The sequence below is a fragment of the Haemorhous mexicanus genome, chromosome 6, assembly GCF_027477595.1.
Source record: "Haemorhous mexicanus isolate bHaeMex1 chromosome 6, bHaeMex1.pri, whole genome shotgun sequence".
NCBI classification, from domain to species: domain Eukaryota; kingdom Metazoa; phylum Chordata; class Aves; order Passeriformes; family Fringillidae; genus Haemorhous; species Haemorhous mexicanus.
The window spans coordinates 31,297,781-31,324,043 of NC_082346.1; the positions used below are offsets into that span (position 1 = coordinate 31,297,781).

At 45.4% G+C, this 26,263-nt stretch overlaps 1 protein-coding gene across 9 annotated transcripts in view; it reads right to left on the minus strand.

The window, feature by feature from the left end:
- Positions 1–4,283: 4,283 nt before the first annotated feature.
- The window catches only part of SUSD6 (sushi domain containing 6), an 80,652-nt gene continuing 58,672 nt past the window's right edge, over positions 4,284–26,263 (minus strand). For all 9 annotated transcript variants that reach the window (XM_059849678.1, XM_059849683.1, XM_059849682.1 and 6 more), the window contains 4 exons: positions 16,097–16,294; positions 13,024–13,162; positions 11,461–11,882; positions 4,284–10,470 (listed from right to left, as the gene is read on the minus strand). In XM_059849678.1, the coding sequence (XP_059705661.1) occupies positions 10,445–10,470; positions 11,461–11,882; positions 13,024–13,162; positions 16,097–16,294 (785 nt within the window). In that variant the 3' untranslated portion in view covers positions 4,284–10,444. The remainder of the gene's footprint in view (positions 10,471–11,460; positions 11,883–13,023; positions 13,163–16,096; positions 16,295–26,263) is intronic.

Consider the following 26,263-nt stretch of genomic DNA (forward strand, 5'->3'; position numbering starts at 1 on the left):
AGGAAACTGCATCAATTGCCCAGAAGGGCATCATGTTTGGAGAATTTATTAACTCAGCCATTAACCTGGGTGGCAAAGCATCTCCCCTATGCCCTGAGAGATCACATTTGGGTTGCATGTCACCCCTGACACTTCTGGAGAGAGACTGGAAAGAGTGCTTTTTCTTCCCCCATTTACATCTCTTCCTTACTCCATTGACTTCAGGTTAGCAATAAGATGCTGGTGGTGGGTTTGTGCTCCTGGGGGAAGGGTCAAAATGAAACGGTGATGGGCATCCTCAAAAACTTCAAGAAGTAATCCCAGGTGTAAAGTGAAGATTACTTCATACAAATGCAGAACAGAGGGAGAAGCAAAGAAAGAAAAATATTTAATCTCCCCAAATCTCTCATAATTGTCTTTGCTAATTGCATGAGGAAGCTACAAGACATTAATCCTTGCTTCTCAACTCACTGGGACCAGGACCAGCCCATTAATTGATAAACCAACCAGAACAGCAACACACTTTGTTCCCTATTGCACTAGTAAGCAAGAAAACCTTATTCCAGTGCCTCAGAGGAGCAGCACCGCATGACACCTGCACCCAGACCCCTCCACACTCCATTGCATTTTTACCACCTTGCTCTGAAATTCCGAATTTGGCTGCCAAAATTCAGTAAAGAAGAAAGGCAACCTCCCTGCACGACTGCCAGGGTCCCCACTGACCTTTCTTGGGCTGGGAACGGCCGGGCCTCCATTCGATACCCGAGGGCAGGGCCCTGACTGGTTTATCTCAAACCCATTAGCCACAGGGCAGAGTAAGAAGAGAGTGATTGTGTAGCAGGTGCTACCCTTGGCGTTAGGCTCCAAGATGAGGACAATCATCATCTTTCAATCACCATTGCAGTCATTCCCTTCGGGCACAGCCTGGCTGGAATAAAGGGGCCATCCCGCGGTCACCACATGCAGAACAAACAGGAGCTCACAGCTAAAGCAGAGGTCTGGAAGAAGACATGGGGAAGATGTCATTAAAAGAATTTGTTTTCCTGCCTGCAACACCACCTCTGGTATGACCTGGAGAAGGTTACTTTAGTTTTCTGTGCTTTTGTTTTTTCCCCCTCTCCATTAACAAGGGCAGTGTGGGCTTTCCCTCCCACGGAGATGCCACAAAAATTTGTAAAACTGTTAAAAAAAGCAGAGGGAGGCAATAAGAGAAATACTGAAGAGTTTCACAAATAAATCAACTATTTTAAAGCTTCCTGGAGGAAGCAATTATTTGGAGCCAGGTTACATTTATGAGGGGAACAGACTGTGGGATGGTAACAACTCCATCTTGCAGAGCTGAACCCAGGATAATAAATCTCCAGGAAACAGCTGTTACAGGGACATTTCTGCCATTCTGTGCAGGCGGCTCACGGAGATGGAGGAAAGTTGTGCAAGTCTGGAGTCCCGTCTCCTGTGCAGCACCCAGGGAGAAGAGCACAAAATGGGAAACAGCATATCTGCACCCTTGGGTACCAGGCTTCCACTTCTGGCTCCCATCCAGGAGCTGGCTCCCTAGGAAAGCTCTGCTACTCCCAAATCTGGCCCCTGATCTTCTCAACATGAGGAGATTTTAAATGTGGGTTTAAAGATGAACATATATACCTTCTAATTACAGGTAACATGTAATTCTTACTGGAGGATCTGCCTGTTGGGCAGAGCTGGGGCAGAAGCAAATCCAGCAAAGCAGCCAGCAACTCTGCCCAGTCCAGCCAACAGCACCCCAGCTGCCACTGACCTGTCAGGAAGGTCATGCACTGCCACTGCCAGCTCTCACTGCCACCTGCCCTCTCACCCCCAGCTGCCACTGAACCTGATGAATAAGACAGGTCTCCCTGGTGCTCTTTGGTATTCAGAGGATGCTGCGGCCCACAACAACTCCCCCCTCCCTCCCTGAGAGCAGCAGCTCTGTGCCCAGGGATGCTTGGCTGCTCAAGCTGCTGGGTGCTGTGGTTTGACACATGTGGGGACAAGGGAGAGCATGTCTGTCCCCCAGCCTTATTAGGGTACATGAGCCTGGAAGATAAACCCTGCATGCCACACGGAGCTGCTAAACTCAGCGTGATCTCAAACACCAATCACTAGAAGAGCTGCCAGATCAGAGGGGCGTGTCTGGACAAGGAGTCAAGGGTATTTGTGCCTTGAATACTGGAACCAGTCTGTGCCCTCTTGCCCCAAAATCTGTTTTTTCCCTCACTGGTGTAACATGAAAAGCCTGAGCTATATCCCACAGATGCACCATGGGCTCAGCACGGGCCACATGACAAAGAGCTGTCAAAGAACAATCACCTTACGGCAAGGTACCCTCAGGGCTGCTCAGCTCTGCCTGCGTCTCACAGAAGGTTAAGGTGAGGAGCTTGCTGGTGAACATCATTGTCCTGCGAAAAGGAACAGAGAGAACTGGGAAGTCCATTGCGTGTGCTTTCCCATCCCTTCCCCTGCACCCCAGCTTGGTGCCAAGAGAGACCGATCAGTTTTGCCGAGTACCATCACCGATGAGGAATGGGGGCTGGCAGTGTGTCCTGGCCAGACTCGGCTCTCCGCTCCAGGGACAGCCCCGTAAGGGGCCCTCCGCACTGCCCTGGCAGGTGAGGAGCGTGCTAACGCCTTGTGAAGCACGGGGCTTGTTGGCACGTAGCCTGCTGGCATTCTGCTTTCGGGAGGGGGAATCTGCATTTTCATGACACCCTCAAAAACAAGTCGGCGGCTGGGGGAGCTCTTAGAGCGGGGGAGGGTCGGGCCGGGGCGGCGCTGCAGCGGCGAGGGGCAGAGCTGTCCGCTGGTGGCGCTGCGGCGCAGAGCAGGGACCGCGCCGCTCCGGGCTCCCGGCTTTGGGCTGCTCCCGGACAAACCGCGGGTGCGGAGCATCCCGGCTAGAGGCGAGCAGGACGCCTGGTGAGGGCAGTAGCTCATCTATCCCCTTCCCTGAGCGAGTTGCTCAAAGAGGCTTTGTGGCGGGGTCAGTCTTTGTGTCGGGGCTGCTTTTCTGGAGCAGAGATGTTCCTGTGTGCCCTGGCCGTTTTGCCCTTCCTCCAAAGGGCCAGCTGTCAAGGAAGATTGCCCAGGCCACCCACCGCAGGCTGGCTTCCTTCAGGCTTGTCACCCACAGTCATTTCTCATTGCCAGTACAAACCAGAGGTGACAAATAATTTCCAACGTGTCAAAAAGGGCACATTCCTGGCTGCCAGAACTGTGGCAGGAGACCACTGCCCAGCGAAAAACAATAATTAAAAACAATTCTTGGAGGCCAATGACTCCCATGTGCCAACTGTCTGGTACAGGAAGGTATGCACAGAGCTCCAGTTTCGCAGTAGTAAAATTACAGTAAGATCTGCTTGCTGTGTGGGAATAATGTTTGGAACAAATGGAAACAGGAGGAAAGTAGATGTCACCCCTTCCCTTCTCTTTAACCTGGCTGTTCCTTCTCAAAGAATAAAAGTCATGTCTACAATTACACAAAAATCTTAACATCTTTGCGGACTGCTTTGAACAAGCTGGACAAAAGGATCGCCTCCCTCCATCCCTATTACATTACTGATAAATTCTGTTAAAAGAAAGGAACACTCATTACAACACTCACCTTAGTTTTTGAAGCAAAACAAACATTAATAAAAATAGTAATGAACTGTATATAGCACTGAAAGAACAATGGGTGCCTACTCCTCTGCAGTTTCTGCTTTCTCCCACTCTCCCAGTGCAGCACAACCACAGAAGAGGGACGAGCAGAGCCTGCCCCAGCCTCCCCTCTGCACTCATAGATGCACTAACCCATGTATCTGGAGATCTCCCTAATGTCTCCTATACTGTCCTGCTCCCCACTTGGGATTAGTATTTCACCAATGAAACCTATCTCCCCTCTAAAAATAGCACTCTCTTCCTATACAAACTGTTCTTACACAGACTCAAGGATTAATTAGCCATTTATTACATTGACTGTCTTCCTCTCTGAAATCCACTTGTACCATACACGATCTCTTCAAACCTTTCACCCCTGCCCAGCTTGGTCTCATTCCTCAAGGAATTCTATGCAAGAACACCAAGGGCAGCCTTTGCTTCTGAACTTGGAAACTTGATCCTTCTAAGGCTGCACCAACTCTGAACCTCTCTTCCCCCCAAGCCCTTGAGCATCCCTAGGTTTATCTTCATCCTGGCTTTCACAACTGCAACAAATTAATTAATGATCTGCTAGATTTCCAGGCCACAAGGCCTAAGCAGTTAAAAGAAGACAGAAAAAACCTCATCAAACAAACACAAGAAATTATAGCTTCACTTCAAAAGAATTTTTTTAATTTAGAAATGCAGTTATATACATAGAACAATTAAATTAAACTTTGTACAAATATTAAAATACTATTTTCACACCCACTGCAATGTACAGGATACCAGAAAATACATATAAAATAAAGCAAAATAAAACTGATTGACATCCTGCACAGCATCAGTTATGGTTTTAAATCCCACATATATATGGAGTACCATTCTGCAAATAATTCCATAGTGGTGCAATTCAGATAAAAAGAAAACACATAGAGGAAAGAAAAGATTAATGCAGAAAGGCAATCAAGCTCCCGTTGCACTTGGATCAGCAACTACCAGCAGTCTACCCACCACATCATTGGACTTTGCTTCACAGACAACTTCACTTTGTTTTCTTTTGGAAGGAAGCAACTTAAGACAATCTGAACTAAAACACTCTAGCAGAACTCAGTTGCCTCTGTCTGACTTCACTCAAGGACAGGAGCAAAAGCATAGCTCACAGAAAGCATATGCAGAGCATCAATACAACACGTTCTGGTGGGTACAGAGATCTGAACATCATCTGCAGAGGGTTGAGTTTGAAAGCAGTGCTGAACACAGGGCCCTGAAGTGTGGGAAGGGGCATGTTCTGTCCTGGTGTGCTAGGACTGGAAAAAGGCTTACTTCTTATATAAAAATACACCTTAAAATGAAGCCTGCTCTAGGAAACCTCTTTGCACTTTCAAAGCTTGTAGCAGAGAAAAACTGTTTTCTAATAAAGCTCTTCTGCAAGCAAAGGTTTTCACATAGAGCAAATTCAATCTGCTGTTCCCTGGTAAGGACTGAAGGGTGAGGATGGGGTGAGGCAGGATGTGCAAAGTGAATGGGATTTATTGCATTTATATTAAAAAAAAAAAAAAAAAGTGAAATTTATTTATTTAAATAGATATCTGGATAGAGTAACAAGGCAGATTTTTTGTTTAAACTGCTATCAGAACAGTAAAACCACATTTTTTGCAAGTATGTTCTAAAAAGATCAGCAAGGACAGCTCAAGTGTGTCCAGCCAGTTGTACATTAATTTTTTTTATACAGCAAGCCTGCTGGTGTATGCTAAATCATCTAACAAAGCACAAGCTTCCTTACAACCTGGTCATGATTGCATTAGCTCATTAGTCTGCAGTAAACCTCTGTTTTCTGCTCTTCCTTAGACAGCTCCTTGTGTTCCCTTTTCTGTGCTGCAAACAACTTAACCATCCCAGATTATTTCCAATGGCTGAGCCAGTTGCTCTCTCACCCCAATCCTCAGTACTGACCCAAGTCATCCACCTCTTGGAGCACCTTAGGATGTTTCTTCCCAAAGCATGTGGAACAGATTTCTTCCTACACACCTGAGTACTCCACACACTGAAAGGCCAAATTAAGACTCCAGATGCAGTAAACAATTCACCACACCAGAGCTGAAAGGCCAAGAAGAAACCTCAGCAGAAATGTCCAAGGGGTGAAAAGCACTCTGCTTGCTGAGTACACGTCCTGCTACTCAACAACTTTCCTGGTGGTTAAGGATAAAAATGCATTAAGCTCTTCTCCCTCCCAAACTCATGTTTTAACTCAGCAACAACTCCAAAGGCTCACATGCTTCAGTGCATCTCTCTTAATTTTTACATCTGCAGTTAATGATGGGGAGGCACAAGCTATTTGAAACCAGAACACACAATCCCCTCTCTCACCAGTGCTGCTGACACCCTTCAAGGCTGTGACACAGTCCAAGCTGGCTCATCATTTGAGGTCAGCTTCTTGATGCAGACCCTGATGAGAGACTGGCCCACTTCCCCATGGGTCACTGCCAACTTCACATCGTGGTTCTCTCAGGCTGGTCCAGTTCTACAATGCTTGGGCTGTAAACACTGCAATGAGTTGCATTTATTTCTCAAAAGAACTATGGAACTGGAAAGGAGCAAGGAAGTTTTTCTATTGCACATAATATCCTGAATTTCTGAAATGCCCTTCCCCCACCCCCCAACTATCAGACTCCAAAAATAATGGAAAGCTTTAAAATAAGTGCTATTTTTACTTTTCTCAATATAACTAAATAATTTTAATGTTCTTGAATATCACAGGATCCAGCACATATGACAAAGCATGAGATGATTATGTTGGGAGTGTTAAATAAGAAAAAATGCCTCCCTTTGAAATCTTTTGCCAGACATAGGTGGTGGAAGAAAAGGTATGGAGACTGTGGCCCCATCAGGGAAAACAAAAAAAGGGTAAAAACCCATTTACAGTACTACATCTTGCAAGGCTGAGCCTCTGTGCTTCCTATCCACAACACTGAGATCCAGGCTGCATCTACTTATGGCAAAATCCAGAGAAAACACACTCAGCTCAGAGATAACAAACACTTCTGAGGCAGAGCACAGCTCAGAGCTGAGCGACCTTTGGCTCCAGGCCTTGCTCCCGTAAGTAAAGACAGGACTGTGCAAAGTAGGCTTTCCTGTATCTCTACCCAAAGACTTCTCAGTCCTTCAGCCTCGGCAGAATTAAAATAAACATGAATGAATAATAATTATTTGATAACCAGTAAAGTGAGGCCTTGCTCTCCCTCCCCCTTGAAAAAGTTGTTAGACGTCTTCTGGGTTCCTCCCCTGCTGTTTCACCTCTTTTTATTAACTTTTTATTATTTATTAAGAAAATTAACTCTAAAGCTAAGGACATATATGAGCAGTGTGATGCCTCCAAACTGTGTTCCATATTCTGGCTCACACAGATCCTGGGGGCCTGTTCCCACAAGATTTGCTGCAGGGAATAGAGCTCTTCTGCAGGATCTGGAATAATCAGATGGATTAACAGCCAGCACAGAGACTGGCCTGGAAGCTGCTGGCTCACCCTCAACAAGCCAACAGAAGCTGCCTGTTTATGCTTGATCACAACAGCTACACTTGCATATTTCCCTCCTCCACCTCTGCATTTCCCCAACTCGTTAGTAAAGCCATTTCCAACAACTTTTATAGAATCCAATGATATGAGCTTTAACAAGACCAAGTGCCAGGTGCTGCACTTTGGCCACAACAACCCCCTGCAGTGCTACAGGCTGGGAGAAGAGCTGCTGGACAGCTGCCAGGCAGAAAAGGACCTGGGTTCCCAGACTGATGTCAAACTGAACATGAGCCAGCAGTGTGCCCAGGTGGCCAAAAAGGCCAATGGCATCCTGGCCTGGATCAGGAGCAGCGTGGCCAGCAGGACCAGGGCAGGGATTGTCCCCCTGTACTCAGCAAAGTGAGGCCCCACCTTGAGTGCTGTGTCCTGTTCTGGACCTCCAATTTAGGAAGGACATTGAGATTCTTAAATGCATCCAGACAAGAGCAACAAGGCTGGTGAAGGGTCTGGAGCACAAATCCTACAAGGAGGCTGAAGGAGCTGGGGTTGTTCAACCTGGAAAAGAGGAGGCTCTGGGAGACCTTATCACTCTCCCCAGCTTCCTGAAAGGATGGTGTAGTCAGGTCGGGGTCAGTACCTGCTCCCAGGTAAAGTCTTAAGCTGCACCAGGGAAAGTTTAGGCTGGACATTAGAAAGAAATTCTTCACAGAAGGAGTGACTGAGCATTGGAATGGGCTGCCCAGGGAGGTGGTGGAGTCACCATCCCTGGAGGTGCCATGGTCTAGTTGACAAAGTGGTGTTTGGTCATAGGTTGTACTTGATGGTCTTAAAGGTCTTTTCCAACCTACTTAATTCTGTGTGATTCTGTGAAATTAAAGTACTCCCTCTTTGTAGAGCTTGCTTCCTTTTCTTCCCCACTCAAACTGAATTTTCTCTTCCAAGCTGGCAGTTCCTTGTTTTACAACAGCAAAGAGGAGGCCAGGCCACAGAGGATGTGTTTTCTGCTGGTGGTGCAGGTGCTCATCCAGCTCAAGGTTAGGCCTTGGGATCAGCTTCCAGCTTCTCCCACCAACCCGGAACTAGCACTACTCCTTTCAGGAAGGCAACACATTCCTAACTTCTATACCTTGAACTGCAGAGGGTCAGTTTAAGCAGACAGGACCTTAAATGCATAAAAAGCAACTCCTGCTCTGAGCTTTTTAGGCGGCAAGAAAGTCACACAGACTTTCCTCCCCCCTCCACTTGCTGAAACCCTCCAATAAACCAATGAAGGAGAATTTACTCAAGCTTAGACCATTTCCTACAGTCAAAAAGCTAAATACAATTGTCCCCATGCTTATTTTTAAAAATTCCAGTGGCAGATGTGTAAACAACATTTGTCCTCTACAGCTCTTGAAGATGAGATACCACAGCCCACTGTAAAATGACACAAGATTTTCACCATCCAAACTTAAAACCTAAACCACCCAAACGGGATTTATCAAATTCCTGTGTTAATGCAAGGTAACATGAGCAACAGGGAAGGATGTTTAAAACACTTTAATTTTAAATTAACATCCCTCTATAACAAGGATAGGGGGAAAAAGGATTCTTCCATCCACACACACTGTTCCATGTGTCCTGGGATTTAACAGCTATTCAGGAAAAGGAATAGCAAATACACAGCTGGACACTATGGCCAACCCCCATTTCAAAGAACTGGAGCTAAGCCACAGTGATTTTATACATAAAGATGTTGTATCATTGTTGTCAAGCGCTGTAATGGATTTTACTGTAGCAATGAGGATGAGGATGGTGAGGATTGCAAACCAAAAGCAAAGCAGCAAAGACAGCATCCCTGTTTACCTGTACATTACCACATGATGTGTAAGGCCATGACATTTTGCTCCTTCAACTCAAAAATGTAGCAGCTTCTCATAGGGCAAACACTTCCCTGGTTACTTCAAGACAGTTATGACAAGGTACATGCATCTAAGAAGCCAACTCTTCTTGCTGAAACCAATCCCATGGAACAGTGTCCAGACCTCAGGGAAGAACCTTACAACCACCACAGCACTTGGACTTGGACTGTCTACCCCAGACAAATGTGGCTTCCTGCAGTTATAGAGTCCCAACACACACAATCTGACCTGCTGCAGATAACTGTGGCAGGCAGAAGTACACCTGTTTCTGAATTTTCTCTTCCCTACTACCAGAACTTGAAACAATCCTCAAAACTTCAGCACTGAGCTGTGGTATCCTCTAGCACTGCTGTCATTGTACTCAACTTTCCCTCACAGCAACAGGCTGGCACTGTGTTTAGGAGAAGCTTTACAAAAGCTGCTTACCCCCAGCCACAGGGGAGGAGCCCTTCTCTAGGGGCCCACTGGAGCCCTCCAGGTTAAAACAGCAGACCCTTTGCTGTATGAAGCGAGGAAGACACACCAGCCTATGAGATGGCAGCTACCCAGGATTCAAGTACCTACTATGGCTGGAAAAGGAATTTGGGACTGCACCAATGGCACTAGGAATTCACTACCTACAGGCATTTTTTTGTCTTGGTATTTTCAAACACCTGAACTTTTTCCAGTGGGCTGCACTGGTAGAGGAAGAAGGAGGAGACAAAAGTCATTTTCAGGAATGGACTCCTGCAGAGATGGGACAGAGGGCATTCCTACATGCTGGACTTCTCAGCCTTCAGTGTTTAAGCAATTCTCAGTGAACTGCTCCTGCAGGGCTAAGTTGGCACACAGCCCATCTCAGGCGCTTCTAGACATCACAAGTTGCCCCTTAACTCCAGCCCTCCCAAGCCCAATGTCAGTCCCAGTGAGGCATTTTGTCCTGCCCTATGACAAAGAGGATGCTGGAAGAAGAGCCTATATAACATATATATGTATATTTAAACTGTGTCTGCACCCAGCGAGCAAGCGGGTTTAGCCCCTGCTCTCTGGGCAGCAGAAGGGCTAGAAAGGCTGATAAGCTGCAACAAGCCGGTGTGAGGAGGAGAAAGGCACAAGAAAAGAGCAGCTCTTCAGAGACTGCTGTCAAACATCTGGCTGGGGAAGAGGAGAGGAGAGCTCAAATCCACTCTGTTCCTTGAGCCCCTGATGCTGATGGAATGGGGAAGCCAGTGCTGCACCAACTCCACTGGTGCATCCAGGAGGCAACCTGGCGACATCCTTTGGATCTTCAGCTGAGGGCATCTCTTCTTGGAGGTATCCAGGGTACAGCTTGCAAGGATGGGGAAGACTGCACAGAGTGCTTCTGTCCCAAAGGCAGGGAGAGAAGAGGAGGAAGAAATCCAAGATGGAGAAAACTAGACAAACACAGCAGACCTCATGCCTCCTTCAATAAGGGAATATCTGAATGGCAGGGAGAGAAAAAAAAAAAAGAAAAAGTAGTCAAGGTTCTGTAGTTCAACACACACCAGAAAAAGTACTGTTGAAAGCAAGACAAGCTCCCACTTTCGTAACATGACAACGCAGTGTCTTCCTCTCATCACATCACAGCGGAACTCTGGAGGACTCTGCTCCAACCTGCCCCTGAGAGTGGGACCATCACCAGCTCCAGCCTCGAAAAACTCCAAGGACAGATTCCATCACCACTCTGGGTGTATGTCTGGTCCTGCATTACCCTCCTAGCACAAAGTATTTCTTAATACCACAGCAAGGGGAAGTTCTGCCCTGAGCTATCTACAAGCCAGTTACATTTCTTGCCTAAGACACAGCAGTCCCTGCAGAAGCAACTTTAAGCTACACCTTCACATCAGCTCTGGCATTGCAAAGCCACTCCTCCAGGACAGGACAGAAGTGAGGAATAAAACATGTTTTGACCGTTCAACAGACCTGCCCCTCTGCCCTCTACAGTAAGTTCAAGCACATGGCTCTGATGTCTTGCAGGCTAAGGCTGCAGCACTGAATGCTTTGTGGCAGAAAGCTGCTTACAAAAATAGTCTAAAAATTAAGCAGCCCAAACATCACAAAGGGTTTGTATTCCAAGCATGTCCTCCCACTCCCACCAACTTAAGTTTCCACAAACACAGACATTTTACAGCTTTTGCACTATGATGCTGGAGGCTGGACTTCTCTGAAAATCCTTTGTTAAGAGTAAGCAGACTTACTCAGACTGTCCTAGGCTCCCAGCTCTGAGAAGAGTGAATTCTTCAGAAGGTATTAAATACTGCTTACATGTTTAAGAGGTAAAACATGCTATAGAGACTGCATCTTTTCAAAAGCTGCTCTAGTGGCAAACACACATAGGGGCATCCCTTGATATTTTTTCACCCTAGATAATCAACTCAGAACCTACTCTTAAAAGGGTCTCATTTAGGGCTCCTTGCACAAGTCACTTACCATCTGTGTATTCCTCAGAGGAAGTGAGTGACAAAAGGCTCTGTATGTCACTGCTTTCTGAATCTTGGACCTCTTTGTGTACAGGTCTACTGCTAGCCATGCCAGCTACCCAGGAAGAGGTAGCAGCCTGATGCACAAGAACAGTTTCAGAGCGCTGAGAGCCACTGGCTTCACACAGTCCAGAATGTCCAGGGGCTTCATCTTCTCTTTCAAAGGTATTGTGAGCCCCTTGGTCCGGCTGCTGCATCTCTCTGGGTCCATTCTGTCCAGCTCCCTCCGAAAGCACGATCTGCACTCGCGAGTCTGAGGGTGGAATGCAATTCCCTGTGCTGCCATATACTGCTTCTTCATAGGATGGCAAGGCCACTTGGACACCATCCACCATAATAGAGACCTGATCTCCAGACACACCTTGGTCCCGCCTCAAAAAACAAAGGAACAAGGGGGGAGGGGGGAGAAAGAAAATAAATCAAGTTGAGTATTTATTTTACTATACATATCTTACCAAGAACCCCAGTAACCTCCCTCGGCAGAACTCTAACTCTCACCATTTAGGGGAGGACAGAAACTTGAATGGTGATTTAAAAAGGTCAAGCAAGCACAGTCTTGGAGCCCTACTGCGAATTGCCACTAGACATGAGCAGGGACTGTAATTCACAGCACCCGATGGACTTAGCAGCAAGAGCTGAAAAGGTTACAGTGCCTCCCCCCACCCTCACCGCTTACCTCCATAGCTAAATTTAACAAAGGTCATGACTCAGCTCTGTGCTTTTGGCAAAGAGCACCGTTGAGGCCAGCCTGGTGCACTGCTGCATTCTACAACACCCAGCACTGTCTGTTCCACTGCCTCTGCTGCCGGCCAGATAACCTCTGGCAGGATGGGGAAGACAGCTCTGGCACAGCATGAATCACCTGGCCTCGTAAGACCTGAGAGAAAATTTTTCTTTTCTAGTAGTTTGGGCCTTTTCAGAAGAGGGCAGACTGCAGGGCCCCACCTCTCAACCTCCCCACTGCTGGAGTGTCTGCCTTAGCTGGCAGCAGTGTTATGGTTGGGTCCCTCCTCTCATCCACAAACCCAGGCCAGGAGGGTTCTCCTCCTGCAGCAGAGAAGGATGGCAGACTTACACATGTATCTGAAGAGCAGCACTGCTTAATTTCAGGTCCACAGGACCTCAAGCAGTCAGGGAAAGATGCACATATATACACCCCAACACAGACTTCAGCAGCTATCCAAGGCTAGAAGAGGTAGGAAACTGATCTACAGCCAGGCAAGTAAGTATCATAACTTTTTCCATTCAAAGCCAAGGCAACAGCATAAGGTAGGAAGTCACTCAATGGGTGGCACATAAGACTGGGGACTGCAGGTGGGTATCACAGACCATTTCAGAGAAGCGATGGATCAGCAGGATGGGGCAGACATGTCTCTGAGGCGATGAAAAGGGGAACAGAGAAGCGAGGAGCCAAGTTGCTCCAAAACAAAGGTCTAGCCCACCTACCTGAAGGGGCTTCTACTGCAAAGAAACAGGGGGACCTCTGAGCCCCTCCAAACCCAGCTACACTTACCTGCTGTGATGGAATGACTTCAGCTTTGGCTGCAGCAAAACAAACAGCACAACTAACAGCAGAATCAGGGCGACGGAGCTCGCTGTGGAGGCTACTATGGACAGCGTGGGCACTCCAATTGTGGGAGGAGAGTCCTTTTCTACAAAACCAAGGGGAACACAAGGTAAAATGTGTAACTGCCATAGAGAAGGGAAAACATTCACACTGCTCCTCAGGACTTACTCCTGGGTGTGTGTAAGGAACCCAAGTTTCCCATACAAGACACAGAACCTATCTCAGTTTCTCAGTTTGCAGCTCAAGATGACACCTCTCTATCAGCTGTAAAGGGAACCCAACACAACACAGGCACATACAAGGGTCTTTGGAAAAGCACAGAGCAAACAGAAAAGCAATGGAAGCAGGCCATGGGAACTGACAGATGGTGTAAGGGTCATGTTATATATAGATCTGCCTGAGCAAAAGCTAGAGAATGTCATGATGTCACCAGCAAGGCCAATAATTGTCTAGCACAATAAGCAGCATATTTTAGGCCAAACAACAGAAAAAGTTCCAGAAAACATTTTTTCTCAACTAATGTAACAGTCATGCAAAGAGGGGTGGAAGTCAACTGGCTAGGTATTATTATGCATTTATTACAATTAAGACACAGAAAATATTAAGTTTCTCTCACACACAAACATATGCCAGAGGATAGAGAAGGAAGGCAGATGTTTTGTTCAGGGTGTTGAGTTTTCAGTGTTCACATTACTCTTTCCTGCCCTTCTGCAGCTGTGCTGTGTGACTGCACAGAAACCAATTTGGCTTTTAAAGGACCTGTGCAGGAATAAACTGGGAACGAAGAGAGAATGGCTTGGAGGTGGTATTGCTGAGCACTGCATACCATGCCTAGAAGGCTACACTAGTCCTTTCACCTCTCTAGAGGAAATAATTGTCTCTGTGTTGTTTCTGTCCCTAATTTGTGTCTTTGGTAGAGATCCAAAAAGCCTCACCTACCCACCAGCAAACACTACTGTGAATTGCACATTTGGTTTATGCCATTCCCCAGTTCCTCTTTCTATATCCAACACATTCTTCAGCACTGGGCTCAAACTGCAGAGTGAATTCAGGACACATGCAATGAGGGATGAGAGGCAGAGCAACAGATAAACAAAAAAAAAAAAAAAAGGAGTTGGAGGATGATTTTTTTAAGCCTACAGCCTGAAATCTATCCCAAGACGGGCATTTAAGATGGAAACCTAGTTTGTAATTTTCTGCATCATCTCTTGGGATCAAACCTACTTGGTTTAGTTGTTTTGAACTTGTTCCTTTGAAATCTTTTAGAAGTATCTTGACCCCTCCCCAGGGAAAAAAAACAAAAACAAAAACAAAACACAGTGACGAGCACATTTTTCCCTCTGGCAAATAGGGTTGAGTAAGGAATTTAACTTCCAGCATTTCTAAGGGCACTAACAGGAACAAGGGAAGGCAAATAGAGATGCCCCATTTTCAGCATCAGCACATGATGCTGTCAAACTGCTCACTATCCAGGGTGCACTGCAGAACATTTACCATCACGTATGCCAAAAAAATGTCACTACCTCATACAATAAACTGCCAAAAGGCTATGGGGCTGACAGGCTCAGAGCTGCATAACTGCTAGGGACTTACTTTATCCTATATGGAGCAGGTAGGATCTTACCCTTACCAATAATTTTAAGACCAACTGCCTTTGTAGAGTCTCCCACCCCCTTCCCCCTTCTTTGAGCCTTTTGAAGGAGAACCACTAGTTGAGTCAGCTATCTCTGACCCTGAACAGTTGATTCAAAGCTTGTGTGGTGAAAGCAATGGCTTTTTCATTGGGTCAGACTTTTGAGGCACCATATTTCTGATAATGCCACTGACCCTTCAAGATGCCAAAGAAATCGGAGGGATTTCTGCTCATCACAACACAATCCTTCAGCTAGACCAAGTGCCATCGTGCAGGAATGCCACTCATGGAACACTATGTGCAATAGCACAGCTTTGCTCTCCAGCCTGGGTGCAGTAAGGGGAAGGGGGATCGCTGCAGAAGGGAAGCTTAAGCTGAATTTAAAAATCTCCTTCAGGATCAGGATTTGCTGCCACGTAAACTCCCAGATCCTTCCTTATATATCACAGGAAGGGACTATTGGAGTGGCATAAAAAGACAGTGTCTTTGGGACAGGACAGGATGTTCCAGAGATGAGAGGTATGCAGTGAGCTCCATAAAGAGTTTGATGATGGTAATTTTTATTTCCTGTTTCTTCCCAATTAAGCTGACACATTTTGCTTTATGTATTATGAGACTTAATTCCAAAGTATCCTGCTGGCTCAGCAGGACTGAGTAGTAAGGTTCTATCAACTAGCCCACCTAGAAGAGGGGAGAGAGTTCTCCTTTTATCCAATATACCCACTGTTAAAAGCAGAAGAGTCGTAGGCAAATTAAGAGCTGTATTATTAACATTTTCCTGCAAATCTTTTTACTTTGCTGCTTTGATGGAGGGGTTCCTGTTCAGCTGGGGAGACACAAAACAAAAGCTGTCCACTTCTATTTGGACAGAAGTAGAAATCATTTGTCAGCAATGTCCTTTCCCACCAGTACAGTGAAAAGTAGAACCAATCTTTTCAGCACAGGAAACCGATGGTTACTTAACCTGTTTGCAAGGAAGATTGACTCTACACACACACCCACACACAAGTGCATAGACTCACTGAAGGAGATGCACAATCAAACCCATCAAAATAAAACCAGACAGCATGGAAAATGCTACTGTTAGGGCTTCCAGCATTCCAGGGATGAGAGGCTCAAGATAAGAGGCTCCACATAAGTAACAAGTTGCCTACTTTATACTCCTGTCCATGGCTTTTCTCCTTGTGTTAGGGACTCTAAATCTGTATCTGACAGGCTGCTACTGAAGAGACATTTTAAAGAAAGAGTCGTGATTGTGAGCTGCATTTATGAAATTGCTGGAGCAATGAGAGACAGCCATATGGACTTCCTCAGCATCACACTAAGTGCTTAAGGATAATCTGAAAAGTCAATGCAAGAGCAATTCTAGAGTCAGGGAGCACTCACCTGGGCTAAGTCTGCAGCTGACTTCCATGGCTGGGTTCCACTCTCCATTCTTGCATGTCAAGTATTTATAATCTCCTTTCAGCATGTAGCCTTCAACACACAGATACTCTATGACACTGCCTGAAGTCAGAGGGTTGTTGCAGGGGCTAGGGTGGCATTTATAGCCTCCATTCTCAGGTTGTGGTGGCTGGGGACAATCTGGTAAAAAAGAAAGTATCATGAGGGACATCTCAGAAGAAGACACCTATTACACAGTATATATGACACAAAGGAAGACTTCCACCTACAAACACCCACTAAATTAGGAAACTACTAAAACCAAGAAGAAAAGCTGTTACACAATGGCAGAGAACACCTCTGGTAACGTTTCTCTGATTGTTAAATACTGCTTGTATTACTACTGTTATCACAGTAGTACAGTCCAACTGGCAGGCACCAAACTGGTGATATTTTTGAACAGTGACACAACACAGATTCCGCATGAGAGAGGCCCAGGAAATCCTTACTGCTATCTTCTCTCCACAGCTGTTTCAGTAGAGACTGGGGTGAACCTAAAAACCAGGCTTTCCTATTAATCAGGCAGGGGAGGATTGTGAGACCTATTGAAAGGAATGAGGAATGCAAAAACCCCTCTGTACTATGGGTACACAGTGTCAAGGTGCAGACAGGCTCCATCCTAAGGCACCCTAGAAGCCTGTAAAAGCACACAGATTTTGACTATTTTACATAGATATGCCACCAACAAGATTGGCAACAGAGCTTTGTTGCAGTAGGATGAAATTCTTCACTGAAAGGGTGGTCAGGTGTTGAACCAGGCTGCACACGGGACGGTGAAGTCACCATCCCTGGAAGAGTTCAAGAAACAACTGGACATGGCACTTAGTGCTACGGTTTAGTTACATGGTGGTGTTCCATCAAAGGCTGAACTTGATCATCTCAAGGGGACTTCTCCTAGAACCAAATGTTCTAGTCTACTTTTAAAAAGGAAATAAGTATATTATGAAAACATTTCTTTAAAAACCACTCTGTTTACCTGTATGAGTGTTAAAAGTGCTTCACGTTCCTTTTTGTACCTCCATTACCCTGACTACTGGGTACAGGCCCATGTGGTATCTGGCACATGCCAGAACTTTTCTTGCAGAATTTTCAATAGCCATTCAAATAAAAACAACAAACCAAAATTGAGGAAACTGCACTGAAAACAGGATGTTTGTCTTGCTCAGAACTTCCTCTCTTCTGACAGGTCACAAAGACCCTTCAGAACAGCCCCAATAACTTCTGCTGACAACATACATCAGCTTCCCAGACTTCATAAAAGAAAATACATCATAGATCCCTCTTGAGACATTTTGGGGCACAGAAAATCAGTCAACCCACAGGGTGTTCCATCAGAGCATGGTGACCCAGGCCTGTCCTTCAAGCCCAGAGCACACATTCTCCCATGTTCTACCTCTAAGTGACCCACTTACTGTAGGACAAACAGCAACAAACAGCTGGGCAAAGTTCAAGTAATTGGATTTTTAGCAAGATTTAAGAAGCAAAAGAAAACTTGAGATTCATTCACTGTGGAAAAATTTGCCACATTGCCTTAGTGCAAACGACTCTTGAACCTAAACACGTGTGAGAATGCAGCACAGGTACTGCTTGTAAATGCCAATAAACGCTGAGATGAAGTGCTGAGTGAAGCCAAAAATGCTCTGGTATGAGTTCTGCCAGCTTTAAAACTGCAATTCAATTTACTTCTTCAGAAAAGGTTAACAGGGGTTGAAGCAGCAGCTTTTCAAGAAAACTTTGTTCTTGAGATTTATTCTTAAATAAGCTTCAGAGAAGCCACTGTCCTGTGCCTCATGAGTTTGAACTGTTACCTCTTCTGTGATTTTCATCTTTTCTTTCTGCAATAATTTTGTAAGCAGTGTTTTAATCCTGCACACGATGAGGCTGAACTTCCTTTCACTGTGAACCTGTGAAACATCTCAGGGCATTTGGGATCAGCCAAAGCAACAGATTAATGACAAATTTCACATTCTAACATATAGACAAATGCCCTGGTTCATCTGCAGTCCAGAAGAGGTTTTTGTGCTAAATTGTAAAGCCATCTGAGCACCAGAGATTATTTTTAGCAGTTTACCAGGTACCTCTCCTGGCACTGGTGGAGAGCTGTGGGTAAAAGCCAGCATCACTGTAGGCGAGACTGGGGGTTAGCATGGTCGGGACGGACAGAGACGAGAGATCTCTGAAGCCAAGTCATGGAACTTGCGGTTTATTGCGAAGGGCATGGGTACAGGGCCCTGCTGGGAGCTGCCAGCTGCAGCTCGGAGCAGGCTCGAGAGAAGAGAGAGAATGAGAGGGTAATAACGTAAAAGGCAAGAGCTAAGAGCATAGAAAAGTGAGAGCAAGAGTAAGAGTAAGGGCGCAAGAGTAAAAGCAAGAGCAAGAGAACAAGAGCAAAAGCAAGAGTATAAGAGCGCGAAGTTCCCGTTACAATACAATAAATCATCTTCTGTGTTGAATATCCTGATTCTCACTAACCAATCTAGTACAACATACAAATCCTATAGCATTTACATACAGCCTATAAGAATCACTACATTATCATATTGTGCTACATTTTAAACCCTAAAAACTACTCTTCGGACCCCTTCTGCCAAGCTGGCAGGGTCTGCTCTGACCCTTGGACCTGCCTGCTTGCAGAGGGTATTGTTTCATCAAAAGGGGATTACCTTCAGCCGGCCACACCACTGTTTTCCTGTTGTTCAGTAACTAAGGGATCTCAAAGCTTGCTTTCATTTCAATCTCGCTTATAGTTTCTATATTCTCAACATCTTTTGCCAGGCAATCATATTTGTAAGGCTTTCCTGTTTCATCTTCCCCAACAGTCACCACAGCAGTTGCCAAAACTCAAGAGCAGACAGGACAACTTCCCTACAGCTTTTTATACCACAGCAGGTACCTGGAACTGCTTGGGAGTCATGCACAGCATCTTTCTGCTGACTGCAGCAGAGCTCAGTCCCACGGTTCCCTTTTCTCCTGAGCTATGCCCATGAGCTGAGCTGAGCCTGACCACTGCACTAGGAGCCCTTCTGCACACAGAAGCAGCTCACTGTCGGTTCCCCTTCTATCATAAAGTGCCACCTACACTGATGAGATTTCTCAGTCACGTACAAATATCATCCAGCCAACATGAAACAGGCACTCATTGACTTTGCAATAGCACTCTCAAAGGCTTGGAAACACCGCCACATCAAGCACCTGCAGAACCCTGATCTGGTCTCTGAGGTAAGGTCTGCAGGAGATGCACAGCTATTGAACTGGAAAGGGGATTCCTCCTCACCTCCACAGACAACTCGGACCAGAAAGGAGAGAAGCAGCTGGTAAGTGTGTTCAGGCAGTTTTACCTGACTTGTCCTATTCACAGGAAAGGGACTGCAGAATCAGCCACCTCCCCTTCCCTCTGCCCCCAACCTTCATTGGTCATCACAGCATCACAGCATCGAGAAGTGCACAAGTATTTTAAAATGTCACCGTCACTGTGATGGAAGAACACTGTCTGTGTGTGGGGAAACAGATAAAAAAGGTATGGATTAGGCAGCCAGAACATCAACACCCTCCACCCTCAACATGATTGAGCTGATCCTGGACTGTCCTTTGCCAGGCAGCCTCAGGAGAACAAAGCTTCTTAGAGCCTGCAGCTTTGGGGAGGTCTACTAAACAGTGTTGATGGCACTGAAAATTGCTGAAGGCAAGGCTTGGGTGGGTAAGATGATGGACTAGTGGTAATTGAAAAACTGAGAAAGTCAAACACTTCTGTTCCCTACTAGACCAGCTCTCTGTCCCTGGCATCTCTGACAGAATGCAGCACCTCTGCAAACCAGGACCCAGTCCAGCATAACAGAGGCATCCAGAATGCCTGGGACAGACAATGTAGCGACCTGTTTCCTAAGCTTTCACTGCTCTCAGTTTTCACACTCTCCATAATAGGTTTCTTCAACTGCCTCCATATGTGCACTCTACACTGAGGCTAATAGAAGACAAAGTACAAGTTTGATTCTGCACTACCCTTTATGTCTCCAGCAGCAAAACTTATACCCAAGTTTGCAGCACTGGTGTGTTCACAGCAATACAGAACCAGGCAGAGCACCCCATTTACTGCTGTCCACAGAACAAACCACTGACACTTCAGGGGTGAAAAAAGCTGGGTACTAACTGCTGCCAGAACACAGACCCAGAGCAGCCCATGCCTGGCTGTGGTTAGCAGCAGCCAGAAGGAGCTGGGGCTGCCTGTGTGAACTGTGTATTACCACTCTGGAGCACGGCTGTGTCAGGATGCTTCAGTACAGGGAACTGAAAGATACAAGCAGAAATTTTGTCAACTTCCTCCCTGAAACATGTATTTTTGGAAGTACCCCAGGGCTTGTAAGACATCTTCAGACAAATGTTCATGTAGGGGAGGGAAGAGTAAGAGAGCCAAGTTACAGAAGTCACCAACTTCCTAGGGGGTTACTGACATTCTAGGCTTGCAAAGCTATTGCCAGGATCTTGATTTATCAAGCTTTCAGGAGGCACAGAAATAGGTTTTAAGCATTTCTCCACTTTGTGCAAAGGGAGCAAATACTCCCAAAGGCCCTGTTTCTAGGAGGTACTGAAGCTTATGACACCTCCTGAGAGAGCTGGTTCTCTGCCAGCATACACTGCTGGAAAACAGAAAGGAAATAGAAGTCCAAAGACTTAGAACATTACTGAACTCCATTCAGAGGTAAAGAAATTGTCATTTCCAGATTGACAGGCAGAAATTAAGTTATGCACTGGAGCTTCCGCAAATGCCATTCCAAAACACTAAGTATTTAATATACAGTTTTTCAATATGTAAATGAAAAAAATACTAAGCCAGTATGTACCTCCACCCGGTGTCCCACCAAATCACCTATAAGCAAAATATTTTTCTGTTTTGGTCACTTAAAAAAATACTGTCCTCCTTCAAGGAGGGTTAACTGCTCTGATGTTCTTTGAATAGCTGTTACCAGCTTGACAATAACCACCACAACACTAAGGAACCTCTTTTTTGTTGCAGCAACAGCAACATCACATTTTACCTTCACCAGCTCCCTTTTCCATGGCTCTCCTTCAAGAAGCAATCCTCACTTGCTTCATCTTCCACCAGATTCACAGACAGCAGTGAGGAGCTGGAATCCAGCTTCTTTTAGAGACAGTTGGCCAAATTGATTAATCTAATCACCAAAGGATGAAATGGTTCTTTCATATCCTGGCTGAGCTGAAGCTGAGCAGTGGTCCTGAATACCAACTTGATGCAGAACTAAAAGCATTTCCAGCATAATGTAACAGACACAAACCCGAGCCATGGTCATATATAATGCCACAGATGGAAGCATATGGTCTGTTGTGTGCTGACACAAAAGTGAGAGGTTTAAGTGCTCAGAATATAAACCACAGAAGCACAGCTGAGCCTTGATCACTGAGAGTGAAATTCACAGATAAGCAGAAGATTTACAAAGCTCAAGCAGGATGAGTCTGTTGTTGCAAACACAAAGAACAATACACTCCACTCATACATACAAAGAAAGATTAAATCATACTTCAATCTGACTGGATAATTGTCACAGAATTATAAAAGCTCCTCAGTATTAACCTTCTTTGCACAGGCATAACACCACATAGAAGTCTAAGACCTCTATACAGTCTAATTTGCTTGTCCCTGTCTCTTTATTTTTTCAATCAGTAAGATTCATGGACTCTACGAGGGGTCTTACACCCCCTCCTTTCTGCACCAAGCTGAACTGATTTTCAGTCACTAACCTGTTTTACTGGGCAGTCTGCCTATACAGAGATGAAAACCCAATTCTCCTTAAAAAAATGCATTTTTATGAGAAAAAACCCAAAATCCAAACAAACAACTAAACAAAAAAACCCCACCCAAACCAACCAATAAACCAAGGAAGCTAATGAAAAATCCCTTCTAATCTTGATCTGCCAGAGTGCATACCTGTAAGTCTGTAACTGAGAGAGAACAAGCCACGGCATTGCCCACCTTACATGGGCAGACAATTGTGCATAGCATTGCTTAACAACAGGATGTCTTACACTGAACATCCAGTAATAGTTCTTCTCCACAGCAGGACACAAAGGTCACTAAAACCAGGACAGGAACAGTTTTGACAAAATAAAGTTGCTCTTTACATGAGTCAGGCCCAAATCCCATCAACTTCAAGAGGAAGCTGGACACAGCCTCATGTAAATCCCTCACTGACTACACAAGTGCTCTAGCAGGTTTGACTACCCTCAGAGCACTGGCACAGGAGCCTTACAGGTCTATGCTGAAGCACTTGGGAAGACATTTGTGCTTACAACTGCTCTGCTGGATGCCCTGAGTGTGTGCCCTGCTTGGATACTGTTAACACCTCCTGGCCTTTTAGACATACCACAACTTTTGTGTGATGTGGAAACTAGAAATGGAAGATGCTAAGCTCAGTACTTCTATTTCTTCATGTACAACATTTTCTCCATTTAACAGATACTATCAAGACTCACAGAAGAAAAACATCCTACAAACAAAAACCACCCTCTTAAACAAGATAAATATTCCCCTGGCTAGTCTGGTTAAACTTGTCATGTTGTCTCATGTCAGCAGGTCTTACCTGGTGAGTAAATATCTCTGTGAAGCAGAACACAGAAGCACCCAATTAAATCGTCCCAGTGCTAGAGGTCATGCCATTGCTTTCATGCTGTTTCCCCTGAAGCTCGATCCTAACTTTTTTGTACTACTTTGATTGCCCTACAGTAGGATTTCTGTGGAATAGCTCAGAAAACATTGGCTTGTCTCAAGGCCTGCCATCTTTTTGTCTCTTCTTGTATTTCCTGTCACATAGGAAGGTTTCCTCCTGGTCACAGTCATTTCCTGTTCACTCTCCTACAGGTTGTGCTTCAGCACACTCCACAGTGGCAAGGAGAACTTCTCTGTCCAAGTCTCCAGTTCTCCAAAACATTGTCACCTTTATTCTTTTCGACAGGACTTGCCACCAGCCCTAAAAACAGCACATGTAGAGAAGTACCCGAAATAAACAAAAGATATCCCCATTTTCCAATTACCTGTCCCTGCTACAGAGACTTCGTTTTCAACTTGGATAATTTCTGTGTGCATCACCTCAGTATAGCTGAGGGAACTGCAAAAGCTATTACTAACTTCTGGCAAGGACCTTCCAAACAATCCCAAACTCAAAGGGAGAAATCCTCCCTCTCTACTCCCACTTTCAATCTGGGTCTTGCCATAACTAAATGGGTGGTCTGAAATACTAATTCCATCTGAAGCCTTCTGCAGAGGATGTGCATTTTCAGCATCTCAGACCTGAGGTTCAGGTTTAACACCATGCTGAAAACAACAGAGCCAGATTCCCAGTTCTTTTCCAGTTAGTGCCCTGAACGGGCTTGCAGCAATAGTGGGGTTTTTATCAATTGCTATTTGCATGCAAATTCATTCACAGGGCTCCATCATTTTTACACAATGCTTTTTCACAATAAAAACATGACAGCCTGAAGCAGTCAGCAGGCTAGAAGTGCAAGCCAGGGAGCAACAAGAATGCTCACTTCAGCTTTTATAGGTCTGGCAATTCCAGCAGAGTGCTGCCCATGGATCCCACCCAGGGGTGACACTGAACGTTGGTTTGGCCTCAGCAAATGCATTCGGTTGCTTCCTAACAAGAGCTCTGGCCATATTTGCTAATAGAAGAGACTTTTTTCGCTCCTTGCAGAGTTTCAGTTCTTGCCAGCAGGGTGCTACCTGACCTCTCTGCTAACCTCCTGGTTGTTTAGCAAGCCAATAAGGAAAGAATTTACTTCTCCCTTTGCCCACTTCTTGGATATACTCCTAACTTCTGTCACCAGTACTCAGAAAAGCATGAATGTGATCCAACCAGATAACAGCATCAGTGCTGTCCTTAGCCACACAGCAGGTAGGCAGCCACAGCGTTAAGCTGACTTAGCAGCTTCTTGAGCAAAAACAGAGGAACACATCAGCTCCACAGTGCTGCAGACAGACTCCAGTGCCTCAGGTTGCACCTAACAGAACACACTGCAAGTAACTTTAATGAAATTTTTTTGGTTTGGGTCTTCTTTGGTTTTGCTTTGGTGTGTTGTTGGGGTCTGGGTGTTTTTCTTGTGTTTCAGTGTAACATTTCCTCTCAGGGAAGACATTGTCTCATACACTTCCACATTTGCTATGGCAGGACAGATCCTTACCTAGCGTATGATGAACTCAAACCCCACTATGCACCTACTGAGAGAAAAAAATCATGAAATGCAGCACCAAAACTAAAGGCACACACGCAACGGGCATGTGTAACATTTTCAACAACAAGCACATATTTTATAAACCCTTGGACAGGAAATTCACTGTCCAAGTTAGATGCTTTATCCCCTATTCTCTGCAGAGTCTAGGCAAAAGGTGGTTTCCTGCCTTGAGAAGAAAAAAGATTTAAAAATACATATACACCTATTTTATTCAAAGAACATACAACTACTTGTCATGTCCCTCTAACCCAAACCTCCTGCTGAGTCACTCTCTGGGGGAACAGGGGAAAACAGGCTGACTGAAGAAAAAAAACATTCCACAAGCTTCTTTTTCAGTAAGGAATTTTTCTTCTTAAAATGGGGCCTTCAGTCACACAAGATTTCCTTCTGCCTGAGACAGGAATGGTGTTTGGCTCCAGGAGCCTTCTGCAGCAAGGGAGATGATGGAGGAAGATGACTTGCCCGCTTCGCTTTCAGTGTGAAATCCAGAGAAGCAATAATATCCCAGTTTTTTCCTCTCCTCCCTTGCACACACAAACCAGCCTACAAACAGCAGAAGCCACTTTTGGCAGCCCTTCCCTCAGCAGCTCTTCAGTTTTAGTAAGAAGCAAGCCTGTTACAATTTCATACCCCTTTTAGACTAACTATGCAAACTAAACACCATCTTTTACAAAAGAAACACTTCCTAGCCAGTTGGTCTGGAGAGAAAAAGCACCTTGATAAGCTTTGATCAACAGCACTCCTGCTCCCCACCCACACCTTCCTTCCTGTTGAGAAAGCAATAACAAGGGGATGTGCTTTAGTGGTAGATAAAAAAGCAGTCACCCCCACCCACATTTTCCAACAAGAGTGCCAGTTCCATTTCTGAATGCTAAATACCTTCAGGTTTCCAACTAACCGTGCTTGCCTGGATGCACTCACAAGCTTTCAGCACAGCAGCTTCCCACTATGCACCCTCTGCTCCTGCATTGTCCTTCCCAGGCAGAGAGCCTGGATTAATATTAGGCTAGGAAATTGCTCATCAAGTACTTCAGGGACAAACGTCACTGCTTTTAACAGGAGGTTTGTGCTGAACACAAAGAGCCGCATACTTTACACAGGGGTTTCTCTTGGCAGGCTGGCTCCAAGAAGCACAATGACCTGATCTGGGAATAATATTTGAGATTTTATCCTCTTCCAGCATCTTCAGAGCATTTTTTAGCCCACACAATGAAATTCCAACACAAATGTGTGCTGCAGTCATAAGAAAGCCTAGAAGACAAGAAGGTCTCTCCTGGCCAAGGTGAAGCATGCTTTGCTCCCCTTTCAGGTAGCTCGAGGTATTTTAGTGGGTTTTTTTTTGTTTACTGCCCACCAGTGTACTAGCCTGTGTGTTTTAACCATACAAACACAGTAGCTACAGATAGAACATGTGAAAAGGGACCCAGACTGAAGCCATCCTCTGCCAGCTGGCAACAGTTGACAACGTGGTGTGCTTCTAGCCGGAGACAGGATTCACTCTGTAAAACACGTATTACCAGATGCCCAGGTTTTCCACTGGTCTGTAATTTCTGGGGAGGAGATGGGGATTGGAAGCAGGAGAACAGATTTTGAATCTTCTCCTTTTCAGCGCTCTGGCTTTCTCTAGCAGATGGGTCATTTCCCAAAGGGGCAAACCTGATACAGCAGCTGCTGCTGGGGCCTAGTCACAACAGCTGAGGCTAAAGGACCTCTTTATATTTAACTTACAGGAGGCAGAAGTCAATAAAAGACCTCCATTGTGAGTGCACACACTTCTCACTGACCCTGCCCCTAAAATATTTTAAGCCTTCCTAAAAACACGCTGCAAAACATAACCCTCTTTTGGGTTCTGTGTATTAAGCAGGGGCC